At 38.3% G+C, this 15648-nt stretch overlaps 1 protein-coding gene across 1 annotated transcript; it reads left to right on the forward strand.

The window, feature by feature from the left end:
• The first annotated feature begins 11037 nt into the window (after positions 1-11037).
• On the forward strand, positions 11038-14713 carry cd4-1 (CD4-1 molecule). The gene is made up of 9 exons (XM_068569733.1): positions 11038-11092; positions 11188-11349; positions 11438-11575; positions 12035-12277; positions 12379-12747; positions 13639-13896; positions 14026-14126; positions 14227-14267; positions 14454-14713. The coding sequence occupies exons 1-9, from the start codon at positions 11038-11040 to the stop codon at positions 14482-14484; spliced, it is 1398 nt and encodes a 465-aa protein (XP_068425834.1). The 3' UTR covers positions 14485-14713.
• The last annotated feature ends 935 nt before the right edge of the window (positions 14714-15648 follow it).

Genomic DNA, 15648 nt, shown 5'->3' on the forward strand with positions numbered 1-15648 from the left:
TACTAAACATACTGTACATATACAGTCAGTGTTCTACTTGTTTTAAAAGCTGATTTAAGGGATATTGTTGCTGGGAGAAGATACATGAGTCAGCATAGCAACATGTTTGTCGATGAGGGAAGAAATGTTTCTCCAAATACTGACCAGCGCTACCTGAGCTGCGCTCTCCTCGACAGAAGCAAAGAGCACTGAGGGTCAAAGCTGTACCACTTGACCTGGTCTCGCCTCGGGCCACATGTTTAAAACGCTTTGTCTTTCATTCATTACACTGCCCTGTGTTGTCTTGGCCTTGGTTTGGTTTCTTCTATCGTGTTTGTAATCTGTGGCACAAATGATCTCATACAATTACAATTGGACAAGAAGCCAGAATATCTCCACAGTTCTGGCTGAATGCCTCATGATATTAATCTGATAGAAGCACAGATGACTTGGATCGAGTGAAGCGCTGCCGCATGATTTGCTTGTTTGATCACTAGCCTTAAATCATTGTTTTAATGTGTCAGCCTCGATGTGTTTATTGCACCTGATCCTCTTTGTGTTGTAATGTTCCTCAGGAAGGATTTCAAAATCTCAAGTCAGAAACGCTCAAAATAGAATTCTTTGTTGTTCAGTTTCTTGAAGTGTAAAGTTCAGAACTTATGCAACAACGGGAGTGACATTTTGTTGATTTAGCAAACCATGGGTTTCTGTACTCGAGTGGAAATCAAACTAATTCACTGGAAATATAAAAAGTGTTGAACAAGGCGATAGTGAGTGTTGAATCTACATATTGTTCCTGTTAACTGTTGGCGTCAGCTATTGGAGCGAAACCTTGAGGCCTTCAAACTGTCAAACAGGAACGACGATTGTTGTAGCTTTAAAGCTTTTGAAGCTTTTCTCATTTGACGAGATATTTGAAATAGTTCAGAAGAAATATGTCAGAAGCTCTTCCTGACTTACTGAGTCTTTATAATTGGGAGAATGACACTGTGGTCTGATTTAAAAAATAGCTTTCAATGTGCTTTTGATAATTCCCTAAGAAATGTGGTGTATACTGTTGACACCTATGTGCTTGTCATAGTCGACGTATTAATGTGGTATACGACAAATATAAATGTGACTCAAAAAACACAACAAGACGCTCAATAATCAAATTGTAAACAATGTGAGCTTGGTGCAGATGTTTTTAACTTAAAACAAAAGTTTCATCCAATCTGACTGAAGAAAGACAATATCCATAAAACTTTAGAGTCTATGTTTGTTTACCGTAATATTTTTCCAAATGAGTTACTTCAAGTAATCTGAAATAAAACCAATAAATGGTTATGCATTTTGAAATATATTTTACAAACACTATTACTGTTGTTCAGTCCTGAAGGTATTTCAAAGCTTGAAAAGCCAAAATGTTTGGTGAAGGTATCTCAAAGACGACGGTCTGTATATTATAAACATATGAATCACATGATTTGTTTCTTATTTTATGGCCGTGAACACAGCAAATGTTTTGTGTTTCATTTTTCAGGACATAATAAAATGGAAGATTTAACATGATTTTAGAAATACATATTATACTTCTACTAGCCAGCAGCTGTAAGACTTGAACAGGCTCGGCACAGAGATATACATTTTTAAATGCACTTTTACTTTTTGCACATTTTGCACATTTTTCTATAACGTTCCTTTGTGGTGTTGGCCAGCGACGGATTGGCTGTTAACTCTTTGTATTTCAACTTTTTTCCTCACATTTTTCAAGTTTTGGGATTGTTTTCATGTGTGCCGATGAATTATTTGTGTTGAGGGACAAATTAAGTATTTTTAATTGTATTGAACTAAATATAATTAAAGCTAATAAGCTTTTTACTTTTTACCCGCGTGCATTAATGCTAACTGTGTTACAGCATTGTAGCCACAAGAGAGACCCGCTCACCGCTTCTGTGTTCGGCCATTCTCTCTTCACCACCACTAAAACTATTGAGTCAGGTGAACAGAAGTCCCCCATCGCGGCCCACATTATGTATATTTATGTAATATTCTATGCCGTCCATGTGGAAGACATGCTTGTGGTTCATTTGTTTTGTTTGCACATTTCAGTTTGTTGATGCACTCTTCCCGTACATCTGTTTTCCAATTAACAAATACAATACACATTTAATTTGGGAGTGTTTACTGCAATGAAAAAGTGTATTACACGTTTATGCATTTTTTTGTATTTCAGTATTAATTTAAAAAGACAACAACTAGTATTAAGTTTGGATGTTAAATATTTGGTTGCAGGTTTGCAGTTAATGATTGAAGCCTGTGACCGGCAGATGTCAGCAGGTATTTTACCTGTTGTAGTTCTGACAGACCTATAATGCAGAGATCCTCATGCCTTTGCTTGTTTTTGGGGCCTTTTATGATCAGCTTGGTTTCCTGTGACCAGATGCGTCGATCAATAAAACAACCAAGTTTGGTCATCAGAAACTATTTCTTTAAGACCATTGTTTTGCTCCACTTTCTCAAAATTCAGGGCACTGTGTAAAACAAACACAGTTGGTCCGATAACGTCTCCAAACACAGACGAGGCTCAAAGTCATTGTTTTATCTGTGTTCTGGCAAAGAGACAACATAATGAAACGGTGTGATGGACTGCATCAACAGAAACAAGCAACGTCCTCTTTTCTCCCTCTCAGAGCGGCAAGGAGCATGTAAACATACATATTGAGCTACTCAGTGTGTATTTCAGTGTCTCTTCTGTCGGCCATTACTAAGCTGTGTGTCCCTGACTCTGTTATGAAAATATAACATCTTTCTCACCCTGGGGTGCGACATATGAGACAACAGGATTCCCTTTTCATGGCTATTACTCAGTCCTCTTTCTCATCGTCTGTCTTACATAAATGAACACACACACACACACACACACACACACACACACACACACACACACACACACACACACACACACACACACACACACACACACACACACACACACACACACACACACACACACAATCATTCAAATCGAAACTGATATTTCTGAACCAGTGTGTGTCCCTCCCTCTTGTATTTCCATTGATTCCATCAGGCGCATGTGTGCAGTACCTGAAAGCATCGTGATAAACAGTATATAAAGTGTACCTATTAGTTAAACGAAGCCATGTTAACACTTGGCACAAGTTTGTGTCAGATTATGTTAAATGCCAGTCAGCAGCATTTGATTCTCGCAAATCAGCACCAAGGAGCACCAAGAGACAGCGAACAAACAGTCACCTGGGCAGCACCTGCAGGTGCGAACTGCACGCTTGATTTTGAGATAATCCACAAACCTTACATTGAAAACGATCACCTGCTATGTTATTTACCATTCTATCAACCCCCCTCACGTTAAGCTTGGCTTGTACGCAGGTTTCAGACGTCAACACAGCTTCTGGTAACCGGTTCATTGGATGGACCTCCGATCGGCCGCTGATTGAATTAACACATTTTCTAGTTTGTTATTTCACAAGTTGAGCGATGCCTCTTGAGCGTCGCACATGTGGGTAAACTTGTGTGCAACTTTAATGTTAAACTGCCAGGCGAGACGATGTTTCCCAGAAGGCCAACAATAAAGTGCATTGAACCAGGAAATGAAACCTGATGGTTAAACTGTTCTAGAGGCTTCACTGTGAGGTAGATGTGTGCACCTGTGTATGTCGGACACTGCGCGTTTAGCAGTTAGATGAAATACACTGAAACTGTCTGTGTTGGCACATTATTGCCTTGTGAATAATAATTAGTTATTTTTGTAATTCATGCGCTTGGAATATAAATTATATTTCAGAGAGATATAACAATAATCAAATTTCTAATCTATATTAAGGCGACTGCATTGTAGCACAGCAGCTTCCATGCAGACAACTATTGTCCTCTATCACAGTATCTAACATAAAGTAATACAAATACTACTCAGTGAAAATACATTAGAGGTTATTTTTGTCTTCATTTGATGGTTGTCAGTGGAGAGATGATATGTGAAAAAAAAAAATCACCGGCTTTGATTGAAGCAAGACGTGAGGGTTATTTGATGCGTCTTAACCGTTGCCTTATTGGAGCGCTCGAGCAAACGCATTTTATTATCAAAAACTTTGCATTTAGTTCATTTTAGAGTTTTGCTGCTGAACATTTCTTTACTTACTATACAGGATAATATTATAATACATTTATAAAACCTGAATGTACTTTGGTGCGTCAGTGAATAAAGGTTCAGAGACGCTTTGATATTGGAAATTGGGCGTTTGCATGCAGGCAAGTATTTTATTGAAAGATATCTTCCAATAGGGTTTACTTTTTAATCTGTGCTTTGTATCTATGACTCCTACCTTCCATGCACAGCTCTCCTGTTAGAGATGTCTAATTCTGACAGTAATTAAATGAATAACATGGTCAGACTGATTATTTACCGGATGTAGTGACTTCAACTTAGAAACAGTTATTGCTGCGTTAACGTTAGCAGAGAGCAGGTTCACGGAATAACCAAACGTCATCATTTAACTTCAGAAAATCAGCTTTATGTGATCAACAACTTTACAGAAACTGTTTGCTCTTGGGAAATATGATGCAATCTTCCGATAATGCAGTTTCAATTATTTCAAACATGACTTGACAACAACATGACAGCCTTTTGTTTTCACAAAAATAGTATTTTTCCATTCTAATCAAACGACGCAGCTGCCCACAAACGATACAGTAACAAACATAAATAAGCTTGATGTGTATGAATGATGGAGGCGAAGTGGTGCGTGGGAGACACAGCTATTGTTTCACGAATCTGAAGTTTCAAAGAAGCTTGAATGAAGTTTCCCCACATGGTGAAACATGTTTTCAGCCATTGAACAGAATGTCACTTGTTTCTGATTCTCAACGTCTTTTCCACTGACATTTTGTTTATTTCTGAAACATCAGAACAGACACACGCAGCACAAACTCGGTGCCTTCCCGTACACGCAGGGCTTCAGACATCCTCCAGTGTTTTGGTTACGTGCCTCGGTTGAATCGCAAGCCGTTCGTCTGACTCGAAATGGTTTTAAAACACACACAAAACAAGTCAGACACAGAAAATAGAGATTGCATGGTGAGGGAAATCCTCAGAGGGAGTGAATGGAGGATGAGAAAACACAGAGATACATATGAAATAAGTGAATCACCCCTTCCTTCTTGCTTGTGGCCTATACTTTTTGTCTTTTTACCTTTCAGTAATGAAACGATGTGGGCCGTACGCCCTCGTTAGCTGAGTGACTAATGAGGGAGTCCTCACTTTCAGGTGTTTTCCATCTAAATCACATACGTATCCACTGAGAAAGCATCAAATTTGAACCTCTTCTTTACGACACATTTATGTCCAGATGCTCCCGAAGTAAGTATGCTGGGCCCGAGAAGTAGGTAGATGTCTCTGTATAGCAGCCATGACTTGAAGGGTTTCACTCTAAGGAGCAAACAAAAGGTTTCATTTCAAGCTCAGAGGCAACAGAAGCAGGTGTGAGCCCTTCATGGAGGCAGTACAGAGGCAGGCAGACAAACCTCAGAGAGACACATGAGACGTGTGTGAGATGTTGCTTTGTCCTTGTTGTGGTTCATGCTTCTAAACCACCTCAGCACTGTTTTTCTGCAGCTCCAGGACAAATTTATATTTGTTAGGATGCCTAAAAATGTGTGTGTCAATGTGGTACAAGAAAATATGATGCTGAAATGAATCTTGTACCTTGACGCCTTCGAAATATCTGTATTGTAGTGTTTTCTTACTTCTACAACAATATCATTCGGCAAACTTTCTTTTTTGATTGTATGTATTCATACACATCTGTATTAATGGTTATCAAGATTAGCATGAAAGAAAGAAACTTAAATAAGCTAATGCCGACTGTTAGGGCCATTGCAGTTTAATTGACGTTTAGTCATTTTTTAAAACCTTGCAATCGGTTTGAAATGTATAAATGAGGATTTTTCTCTTCTCAGGATTCCACTCCTGTCAGTACAGTTGTAAAGCGATATTGTAACAGTGACAATCGTTGCAGTTGTGTGCTTTACTTCAGTAAGGTCCCCAATAGGCTGTTTGAGACAAACGAAGACAACAAACAGAGAGCCACAGATGTTGTATTTCTGCCGTATTGAGTGCAGACGAGACTCTACAGGAGGTTAGAAGTGGAGATAAGAACGAGCAGATGTTTGGCTCCCGCACAGGTGTACGTTCACCCAAAAAGAATGACAAGAACTACTTGTCATGCATAGTGTAACCTTGACTTCACACTGGATGACTGACAATCACTTTTCTTCCATGTCACGAAAATACATAATGTTATTTAATGAAATGTGAAGTAAAACACTGATTTTGATCAAGACTGTAGGCACGTCTACTTGAAAATGAACTTTACTTATTCTGTTTGGAAAACGCATGAACAAAGAAAAAATACAATTGTCAATGAGTACAGGACTATATTTTATTTAGGGACAAATATTGGTTATCACGGAGCTGAAAGCTGCACTTTGTATTTACGGGTTTGTTTATTAAAACCCCGACTGCTCTTATTTGCTTTTTTAATTCTGATTGGCTTGTATATTATCATTAAATACCAATTCATCGGAACAGAAAGCAAGAATTTGATTACATGAAAACATTTAGTCAGAACTGTTAATCCCTTCCAGCCGTGCGGACCGTTTGGCGGGATCTTGTTCAAACCTTTATTTATATTCTAGTCAAATTATGTTTTAAAACATTCAAACATGACACAAGGAAATGTGTCTAAAATGATGCACACAAAGTGTGGTGCTACAAAAAAAAACTGTGTTTTGAATTTGAATGTTTAGCGCTGTTACAAGAGAATACAGCTTTTATGTCAAGTTATCGAACAGGGATGGAAATATAGATCGCTTTGGTTGGATCGGAACGACTGCGTCCCGGAATATTTGTGTTCTGGGTTCCAGAATTTCCACGTTCTTGATTGTCTGTGTTCCATAATTTCCATCGTCCGTGTTCCAGAATGTTCAGGTTCTGTTTCGGCATTTTTCCAATAAATGTTTTCACATACGTAAGAGCAGTTTGACTATTTTGACAAGAGACATGATGTTCCATGGCGAGCAAAGTCTTTTTGTTTGTCGGGCGGCAAAACGGATCACCCGCTAGAATCTATACAACTTTTGCATCCATTTATCTTGTATATTTGAAGAAAAGCAATGCTTCCAGTTTTTACACAACATCATGTTCCCATTTTTTATTAAAAAAAAATAAATATCCAATGATGTTATTAATGTTAAAGTTATTCAATAAAGAACATTTTAATGAAAAATAAGTTTTGTGGGTCAAAGTGTAAGAAATAACAAAGAGAACACAGTTGATCCTCCAGAAGAGAAGATGAAATGTTTTCAGGATTTGAACTCTTCTAAAATATTTATTGTGTTTTATATGTATATATTAAATGCACATGATCACATTTCTTACGTTTCCCTCCAACTATATTTTCCCCTCACAGCACGTTCTGTTTCATTTTTATTCTTTTTTTTTTCAACTGCTTTTGTGAAGATTGGTTCAGCGCTCCATGGCTTAAATTCGGATACACTAATTATGTATCTAAATCAGTACAATTATATGACATGGAGAAAATCAACTGAGCAATTATAAAAAAAATAGGCCGTAAGCTGCCATGTGCTATTTAGAACATGCTAAAGATAGATAATGAGTCCCTGGAGTTATCAGGCAGCAACTCAAATAACAAAACGCAGCCAAATAAGATAAGTTGTTTGATTTTCTGTTGGACTGAATAAAAAGTAAAAAAGGAACATCATGAATGTATCATGAATACATCATAATGTACTGATTAATATATGGCACCATGACTACAATATATGATAGGCTATAATACCAAGCATACATTTTTAACACATTAAGTGATTGATTTGGCTGAATACTGTCAGAGGAGATCTTGCCCTCTTCCTCTGGAACAACCAATCAAAGATCATTATTCTGATTTCGGCTTTCGTTGATGACTTTGTGTTTTGTTTCCAGACCAATCGGTGACGAGGGAGGTGCAACCGTGTTGAAAAACAGTTTGTCTGATAAATATTCAACATTTCTAGCCGACTCCAGATCACAGAACAGAGCGGGACACTGAGCACTCAACAACACATGTGAGTATACTTTTTGAAAAAAAAGTTTTGCACAGTATGAATTTACTTTCACATGTAAAATAATTTACTGCTGTATACTCTTATAATCGTATAACCTTTTTTTCTGTTACCTGGTACTAATTATTAATTATGAACCTGTTGTATCTGAAAATGCCCAGCGGGGTCGAAAGAGCAGAAAGAGTTTTATATATTCATCTGATTACAGCAGCAAAAACAAGATAAGTTTTTCAAACGCACACAGAAGAAGTAGAACTATAAAAAAAATATTACAATATAGTATATATCATGAATGAAATTAAATAACGTCATAAAAACAGATTATAACGTTATCAGTACAGCTCAAATTATTTTTTGTTGAAATTCAAAAAACAATCAACCACTGGACAGCACAAAATTAAATACCGCTATCACACAATTTACACAATCACACAATCACACAATCGCTATACCGCTATCACACAATTTGCTTTTATCTTATTTGGACCTTCCTGACCATCTGACAATCTGAACTAAAAATGTTAGGATGCCATTAACGGCAAATTATGGACAACAGATTTTTTGGTCCGACATTTAAATATATATTTTTTTGTGTATGATTCATTAAGACGTATTTTTAAAATATGTTAAATTCTGTGTGGTGAACAGCAGATGCACTTTAATCCAAAATGACCTGTCTTTGTCCTTTTCCTTTTCTTCTGCTTGCTCTCTTCCCCCCATTCACCTCCCTCTGTGTTGGAACGCCCTTCATCTCTGCTTCTCGTGGAAGCTACTTCCTGACTACAGTTAGGGCCATCTTCCTTTCTGGGTTTCAGCATCTGTCTGTCGTCAATATCACTCTGTCTCCGGTCTTCCCTTTGCAAACCTGATCTCAGTTGTAATATATAATGCAACATTATTTATGATCTCTCTTCACATGTTTGCAGTCCTTGATCCTCAGATACATATGAAACACATGTAAACCGTTTTGTGTCATGTCTCCTGGACACACATCCCCTCAGATTGTTAAATGTTGCCTTTCTTGAGGTAACTGACTGATTTTAAGTGCTAGGCCTCAGACGGCCAATCATAACATTTTAAAGCCATAAACAGACTTTTATCACTGTCTGTGTTGGTATGAGTACAGTAAAATGTGACCTTTATAAATTAAAATATTTATCCTGATTCTTTTATGTAGAAGGCTAGAACTTCTTTTCACAGGATTTTAAAGATCGTTTGTAAAGAGGTTTGCTTCTAATTGTAAGACAAAGAGACTTTAGAAGAGATTTTTTGGGCATTAAATGCGTCTATTGAATCGCGAACAGAAGAGAAATGACAGGAAACAATGGGAGGAGGAATGACATACAACAAAGGTCTCTGGCCGGACACACACTTGGAACATTGCTTTCATGGCTGGTGCCTTGACCCCTTGACCCCTTGACCCCGACACCAAACTTTAATGTTTTATACCATGAAAATATTTTTCAACACCAAATACATCCTGTAACCTCTGAGGAAATGCATTGTTGAAAAGTGTTGCAATGCATCAAGAGATAACAAAGACGTCAATGGAAGTCTACCAGTATGCAAATAAGCACAAGCAACTTATGTTGGACTCGAGACCATCATTTTCTCAATCTTATTACATTGTATTTTTTGATTACCAAGTGCAAATTAGAAGCCACGCGTTGTGTCTACTATTTATACAATATGATGTATTTAAACTTGAAACAAAACACCTAATAAACATTAATAAGTAGTGTTCTAATCTGCATTGATTTGGATGTGAGATTTTATTTAATTTGCTAGATTCACAGTCCAATCAAATGTAGGCATTTATTTATGATTTTGATTGTTTTTCTTTCTTTTCTCTTAAATTATATGTTTTATTTCAAAGGGTCAAATCAATATAAAAGCAACAATAAAAGTCGTTGAAAATATGTTTTTTGCATATCACGTACTGTACAAACCATAGAGATAAAAAAGTGAAGGGGAGAAAGAGAAAGAGAGGGAGATAAGGGAGGAACATGTACCTTTAAACCACTGTAGGTGTGCTTCTGCTGCTGTGGTCTCATTTCTTCTCTCTTTTTAAGTGTGAAGAGATCCGTCTTTCGTGGAACAGGGGAGGAAGAGAGGGGGTGTGAGAGGCAGAGAGGGAGGATTGGGATAAGAATCTGCACCTTAACTAAATCAAGGCCCACCACAACCCAGTGTACGCTCTGTCTCTCTTCACTCCGATGTTTGCCGGTTCCTTCTCATTCAAAAACCCACCACAGGCCGCCTACTCTCAACTCTCTCAACTCTGTTTCTTTTATCTTCTCAAATCTCTTAAAATCTGAGACCACCTCAAACCAAACTTTGCTTCCTGCTGAATTCTGATTTCTCTTTGCAGCAAAAGTTGAAACATAAATAATAAAACATAGTAAGGTGGTAATAAAGGACTGTATGTCTCTCCAAGATCCATTTACTTTTCAAGTATTTCATTCCAAGTATGTCAATAACTTAATTCACACTGAGAGCTCTGATGCTTATTTTATTTATTTTCTGTCCATAAATGTAACCTTGAAACAAGTTATTTGTTTATAATAAGGAAAGTTAAACTCTATGCTGCAGTTATAGACGCAGTAGTTGTGCTGACAGTGTCAACTAAATAACAATCCTGGTTTAAACTGTCAAGGTATATTTTAAACAGTTAAAAAGCTTACTTAGTGATAATAACATGTGTTCCACAGGGCTCCATACTTGGTCCACTTCTTTTCCCACTGTACATGCTCTATTCTATATATATATAGATATAGGTTGTTGTTTTGTTGTTTGACTTAAACGTGAGAAAGTTCTCAGATCAAATCAAATGTATTATTATTATTATCATCGTACAGAAAGTATATAAATATCTGTATTTTTTAAAACAAACTTTTTTTCAGACGTGTGACTGAAATGATGAATGCGATTCACTCCGTTGTCCTCCTCCTGGCTGCGCTCATGTCACAAACAGGTGAGACACCCTGACTGCAGATGATTTATTTATTTTTGACTTGAGGATTGTTTGGTTTTGTGCAGCAACAAATAACACCCTTCTCGCTCTCTTAGGGGCAGCAGAGGTGATATATGCTCGAGTGGGAGAAACGGTGACCCTTCAGCCTACAGGGGGGATAAATTTACAAAAGTCTTATGTGTACTGGATATTTGATAGAGAGGATGGCCCTACTCTTGCCTGGTGCAATCCCTTAGGCGGAAAAAAGACCTCTTCAGGTGAACAGTGCATTGAGCTATTTGCAGATATAGTGACACAACTAAAGGTCCATTTGACAGTAACAACCATTTAAATCCTCCCTGGCAGATGAACGCTGGAAAGACCGGCTGTCTTTGTCTGACAACTCACTGATCATCAAAGACATCCAACAAGAAGACTTTGGGACGTTTCTCTTTAAACGTGCTGACACTTTCATAACGACGTACAAACTTCTCAAACTCAACGGTAAGAGTTAGAATGAGATGATCAGTTCAGTCGCCCTGCTACGTTTTCATTTGAAATAACTTTTTTACATAAGTAATTCATGTAGTTGTTGACATAATCTATAGGCAGATATATTTTGATCAAATCTAGTGTTTGTTTGTATAAACTGTGTTATTCAAAATAGCGCGTAATTTTAATGTGTGTCCTGTTTTCATGCCGTGGGTTGAACTTGTAAAGCTCTACAATCGTTTGTCTTTTTAAAGGAAAACCTATAAACATGGCCGTCAAGTTAAACAACAAGGCCGTTCTTTTACTTGAGAACATTTTAGCAGGTTTTTACCCAACTGCTGCTGTATTTCTGTTCTTTGTTTACTTGATGCAAATGTACCTCCACATATAAGTCAAAATATGAAATTACCTACCACTTTAAGAAAGAGTCAAACCTATAGTAATGTTCATAATTTCTATTCTGTTTCCTAGTAAGTGTTGATCCATCCGCCCCTGTGCTGTTGGGGGACTTGCTGTCTTTGTCCTGCGACGCACAACGTCTTCAGGGTCACAAGGACCCAGAGATACAGTGGCTGAGTCCCTCGGGAGTGAAAATTCCACACAGTCGAGGGCCCCACATTGTGAAAGCCACAAGCCAAGACAGCGGCCAGTGGACTTGTGTTGTCACAAATGATAAGAAAGAGACCACAGCTAAAGTTTCTGTTACGGTTTTGGGTGGGTTACTGTTCATGCGCATGCACTGTAAGCATTTGTTTAACAGTAATGTACCCTCAGCCTGAAGATAACTTCGCCATCTCTCTTGTTTTCCTCTGTAGACCTCTCCCCGGCTTCTTTACATCCCCAATATACGTCTACATCCTGGCCTCTCACCGTGCCCTGTTCCTTTCCTGCTCACATCTCCTGGGAACAAATCAAAGCCAAGGACATCCAAAAAGTTCAATGGCACTTTGTCCCTGAACTGGGCTTGAGTCCACAGAGGCTCTTCTCACTCTCTCTGGAGGATCGATTGACCTGGGTGGCCGACCAAGACAAAGGACTGCGCCCTGTACCAGACCCTAAAAAAGGAAATCTGTCTTTGACTAGAAATCAAGGGAGAGAAGAAGACAAAGGAGATTACGTGTGCACCGTAGAATTTAAAAATGGGGTGACTCTGAAGAGGACTGTACACGTAAAGGTGCTGCAAAGTAAGTCAAAAATAAATTGCTTTGTACAAGCCCAGCTCTGTGATGCACTCACATCCGTCATGTGATTTATTTGATTTATTTTTTGCTTGTGCTTTTGTTATCGCAGTGTTCTTATTTATCTTCTTAATGCCCAGTTTCTTTTTTTCCTTCTTAATTGTCACTCAGAAGTTGGAGACAGTTGTTTCTTTGTCTCCTCGCTGCTTCTGCTCTGTTGTACCGCGCACGTGTTTTCATCTCTCTGCTGCAGTTTATTCTGGAAGTGTCCCTGGTGTGACATTTTTAATTCAGTGGCTAATACACTTGTCTAGCTCCACTTGTTTTTATGGAGTATAGCACACTTTCCCTCCACCATTAGAGTGTGATAACACAATTCATTTTAATTGGACTGTTCTGAGTATTTATGATTTAAAACAAACATTGCTCATTTTTATCTGAGTAAATATTTAACCAGAAACATTGAAACAAGTCCACCAATCTGACTTCAAGAACAGGGACTATCCTGCAAATATGGCTCCCCGGATTTTCTCTATGACCTCCAAGCTTGACTAAATTTCTCGAGAGTCCCGCTGCTACTTCTGTGGTTTTCTCCAACGTGGAACCCCTGGAATCACGACCACCGTCTACCAAACAACATTTAATTTACTTTTGTCTATTAAATATGTTTCTGCAACTGAATGTTTGGGCGCTGTTCACATTGATGTTGTCATGTTCGGCTATTTCTGTTCTTAGTTTTTTTAAACTAGTGTTCTCCTGTCAAAGTTTGGCAGGTTCGGCTGGCACACTGCAGCAACAGATGCTCAGTCAGATTCAGATAGTTAATGTAGAGGAAAGGAGAGCACATGCTTTTTCAAGCCTGCCAGGTCTTCTCATTCTCTCTTTCTGTTTATTCAGTCATCTCCTCTCCAGGAACGGAGTTAATTTCTGGCCAGCAGCTCAACCTGACTTGCAGCCTCGGCCATCCGCTGCCCTCTGACCTACAACTGAAATGGTTTCCGCCTGGACAATTGTCCCTGACGTCTCTGACATCTGACCGTCACCCCGCCCACCTCACCATCCCGGAAGTGGGGACAGGAGCTGGCGGAAAGTGGAGATGTGAGCTGTGGCAGAAAAACACACGGCTGACGTCGGCTGAGATAATGCTGAAGATCGGTGAGTGCAGGAAGTGAGAAGAGAGCAGGAAGTATGACCTCATGGCCACAATCTCTTTCACAACAGAAAGATGTATATGATGTGCTCTGTGTATACTGTTTGATGCCTATCTGTTTCTACTGTACACAGAACCCAAAATGAGTTTGTGGATGCTGGTGGTCATATGTAGTGTCACAGTCATCGTGATCCTCCTGCTCATCCTGGTATTCATCCTCTACCGACGCAGACAAGTACAATTAAACCATTCCTATTCCTTTCTGTTCGATCGCACTGGTTTATCAATGTGACATTAAGAGTTATGTCTCTCTCTCTCTCTGATGACATGAGCAGAAGATGACACACCTCAGGCGTCGCCTCTGCCAATGCAAAACGTACGTATCAACCATTTCCTGGACATGTAAAATTACTCAAGACACACATTCACAGTCATTAGCACCGAACCATTTAGCCACAAGTTTTATAAAGAAATTAATACAGTCAACATCTTTACTTTGCTTTTGTACCTCTGTGTCTCTTTCAATGACTCAAAAAGAAACCTGTGACTTGTTTTGTTTCAGCCCCAAACCTAAAGGCTTCTACAGAACATAATATCTCCCACAGAGACATTTTCAAGAGGACATCACAACCTATTGAATTTCTGTCCAGATAAGATGGATCTTTCTGTCACAGCCACTAAACTGTGAAACTCTGTTGGGTGTGTTAGTGAGGGTCTGGAAGTTTAAAACAAAGTCCAGTTCAAAGAATGGATTATCACAAAAACGGATCTCACACTTGTACATATCAGCCATTATTTGATTGTTTTTATATTTGTAATGTAATATGTAATCTTATGACTCTCTTTTAATCATCATTTTAACATTATTGTTTTTGATTATTGCTGTTGATAAATGTTTATATTGTGTTATCTTTTATCCACATTTTTTTCTAGATTTGTAATGACATTTTATGAACTTTATTATAATAATGCACTGATAGGCTTGGTTACTTTCTTTTATACATACTGTATTCAAATGAGCATGTATTACTTCACTCACAACAAGTTATTGTGTCAGATAATCGTTTATTTGTAGATCAAATTGCAAAGAGAAACTACATTGGGTAGAGTGGTGGTCCTGCAGTGCTGTGCTGGGGCTCACTGAAGAGGAGGAGGTGGGAGGAGCGTCCGTCTGACAGATTCAAGGATACGTGAAAGGACAGGGAACGTCGCTGCAGATCCGAGTGAAGCTGTGCATGGATGGAGAGAACTGTGCACAGCCCTCTCCATCCAGACCACTGGACAGGTCGTTGTTTGGCTTGGATTTCAACACGTCCCAAAATCTACACAGAAAGAGCAAACAAGTGAAGTCAGATTATTTCTTTGTCCTAAATAAAAAAAGGATTTTTTTAAAAAAATTTCTTTATGGACATGTTTATTATCTGGTTTTGCAGGCGTACCAACTGCTGTAAAGCATGACGTGTCTGTGTGAATGATTTTTGGATATCCTGACTCGGCTAATGATGATGTTCCTTGAAAACAATTTAATTAACTTCAATAACTCACAACCACAACCAAATATCCATTAGACCTTCTCTCAGAAAGTGAACTTGAAATGTCTCAGCTGTACTTCATACTTGAAACCTTTTCAACAGGAGCTGTGTTTTCTCAAAAATTACGAATGGTTTGCATAGCCATACTAAATCCAGATTATCTCCCCCTATTTAAATCATTTCAAAAGGTATAATATACAGAAAACACTCGTGGGACTAGTTAAT

The sequence above is a fragment of the Clinocottus analis genome, unplaced genomic scaffold, assembly GCF_023055335.1.
Source record: "Clinocottus analis isolate CAN_PGR_092001 unplaced genomic scaffold, fCliAna1.0.p SCAF_9, whole genome shotgun sequence".
Lineage (NCBI taxonomy): Eukaryota > Metazoa > Chordata > Actinopteri > Perciformes > Cottidae > Clinocottus > Clinocottus analis.

Coding starts and splice junctions, on each gene's coding strand:
- cd4-1 (XM_068569733.1), top strand. CDS start 11,038: ATGAATGCGATTCACTCCGTTGTCCTCCTCCTGGCTGCGCTCATGTCA. Junction 11,093..11,187: donor TGCGCTCATGTCACAAACAG/GTGAGACACCCT, acceptor TCGCTCTCTTAG/GGGCAGCAGAGGTGATATAT. Junction 14,127..14,226: donor TCCTCTACCGACGCAGACAA/GTACAATTAAAC, acceptor TGACATGAGCAG/AAGATGACACACCTCAGGCG.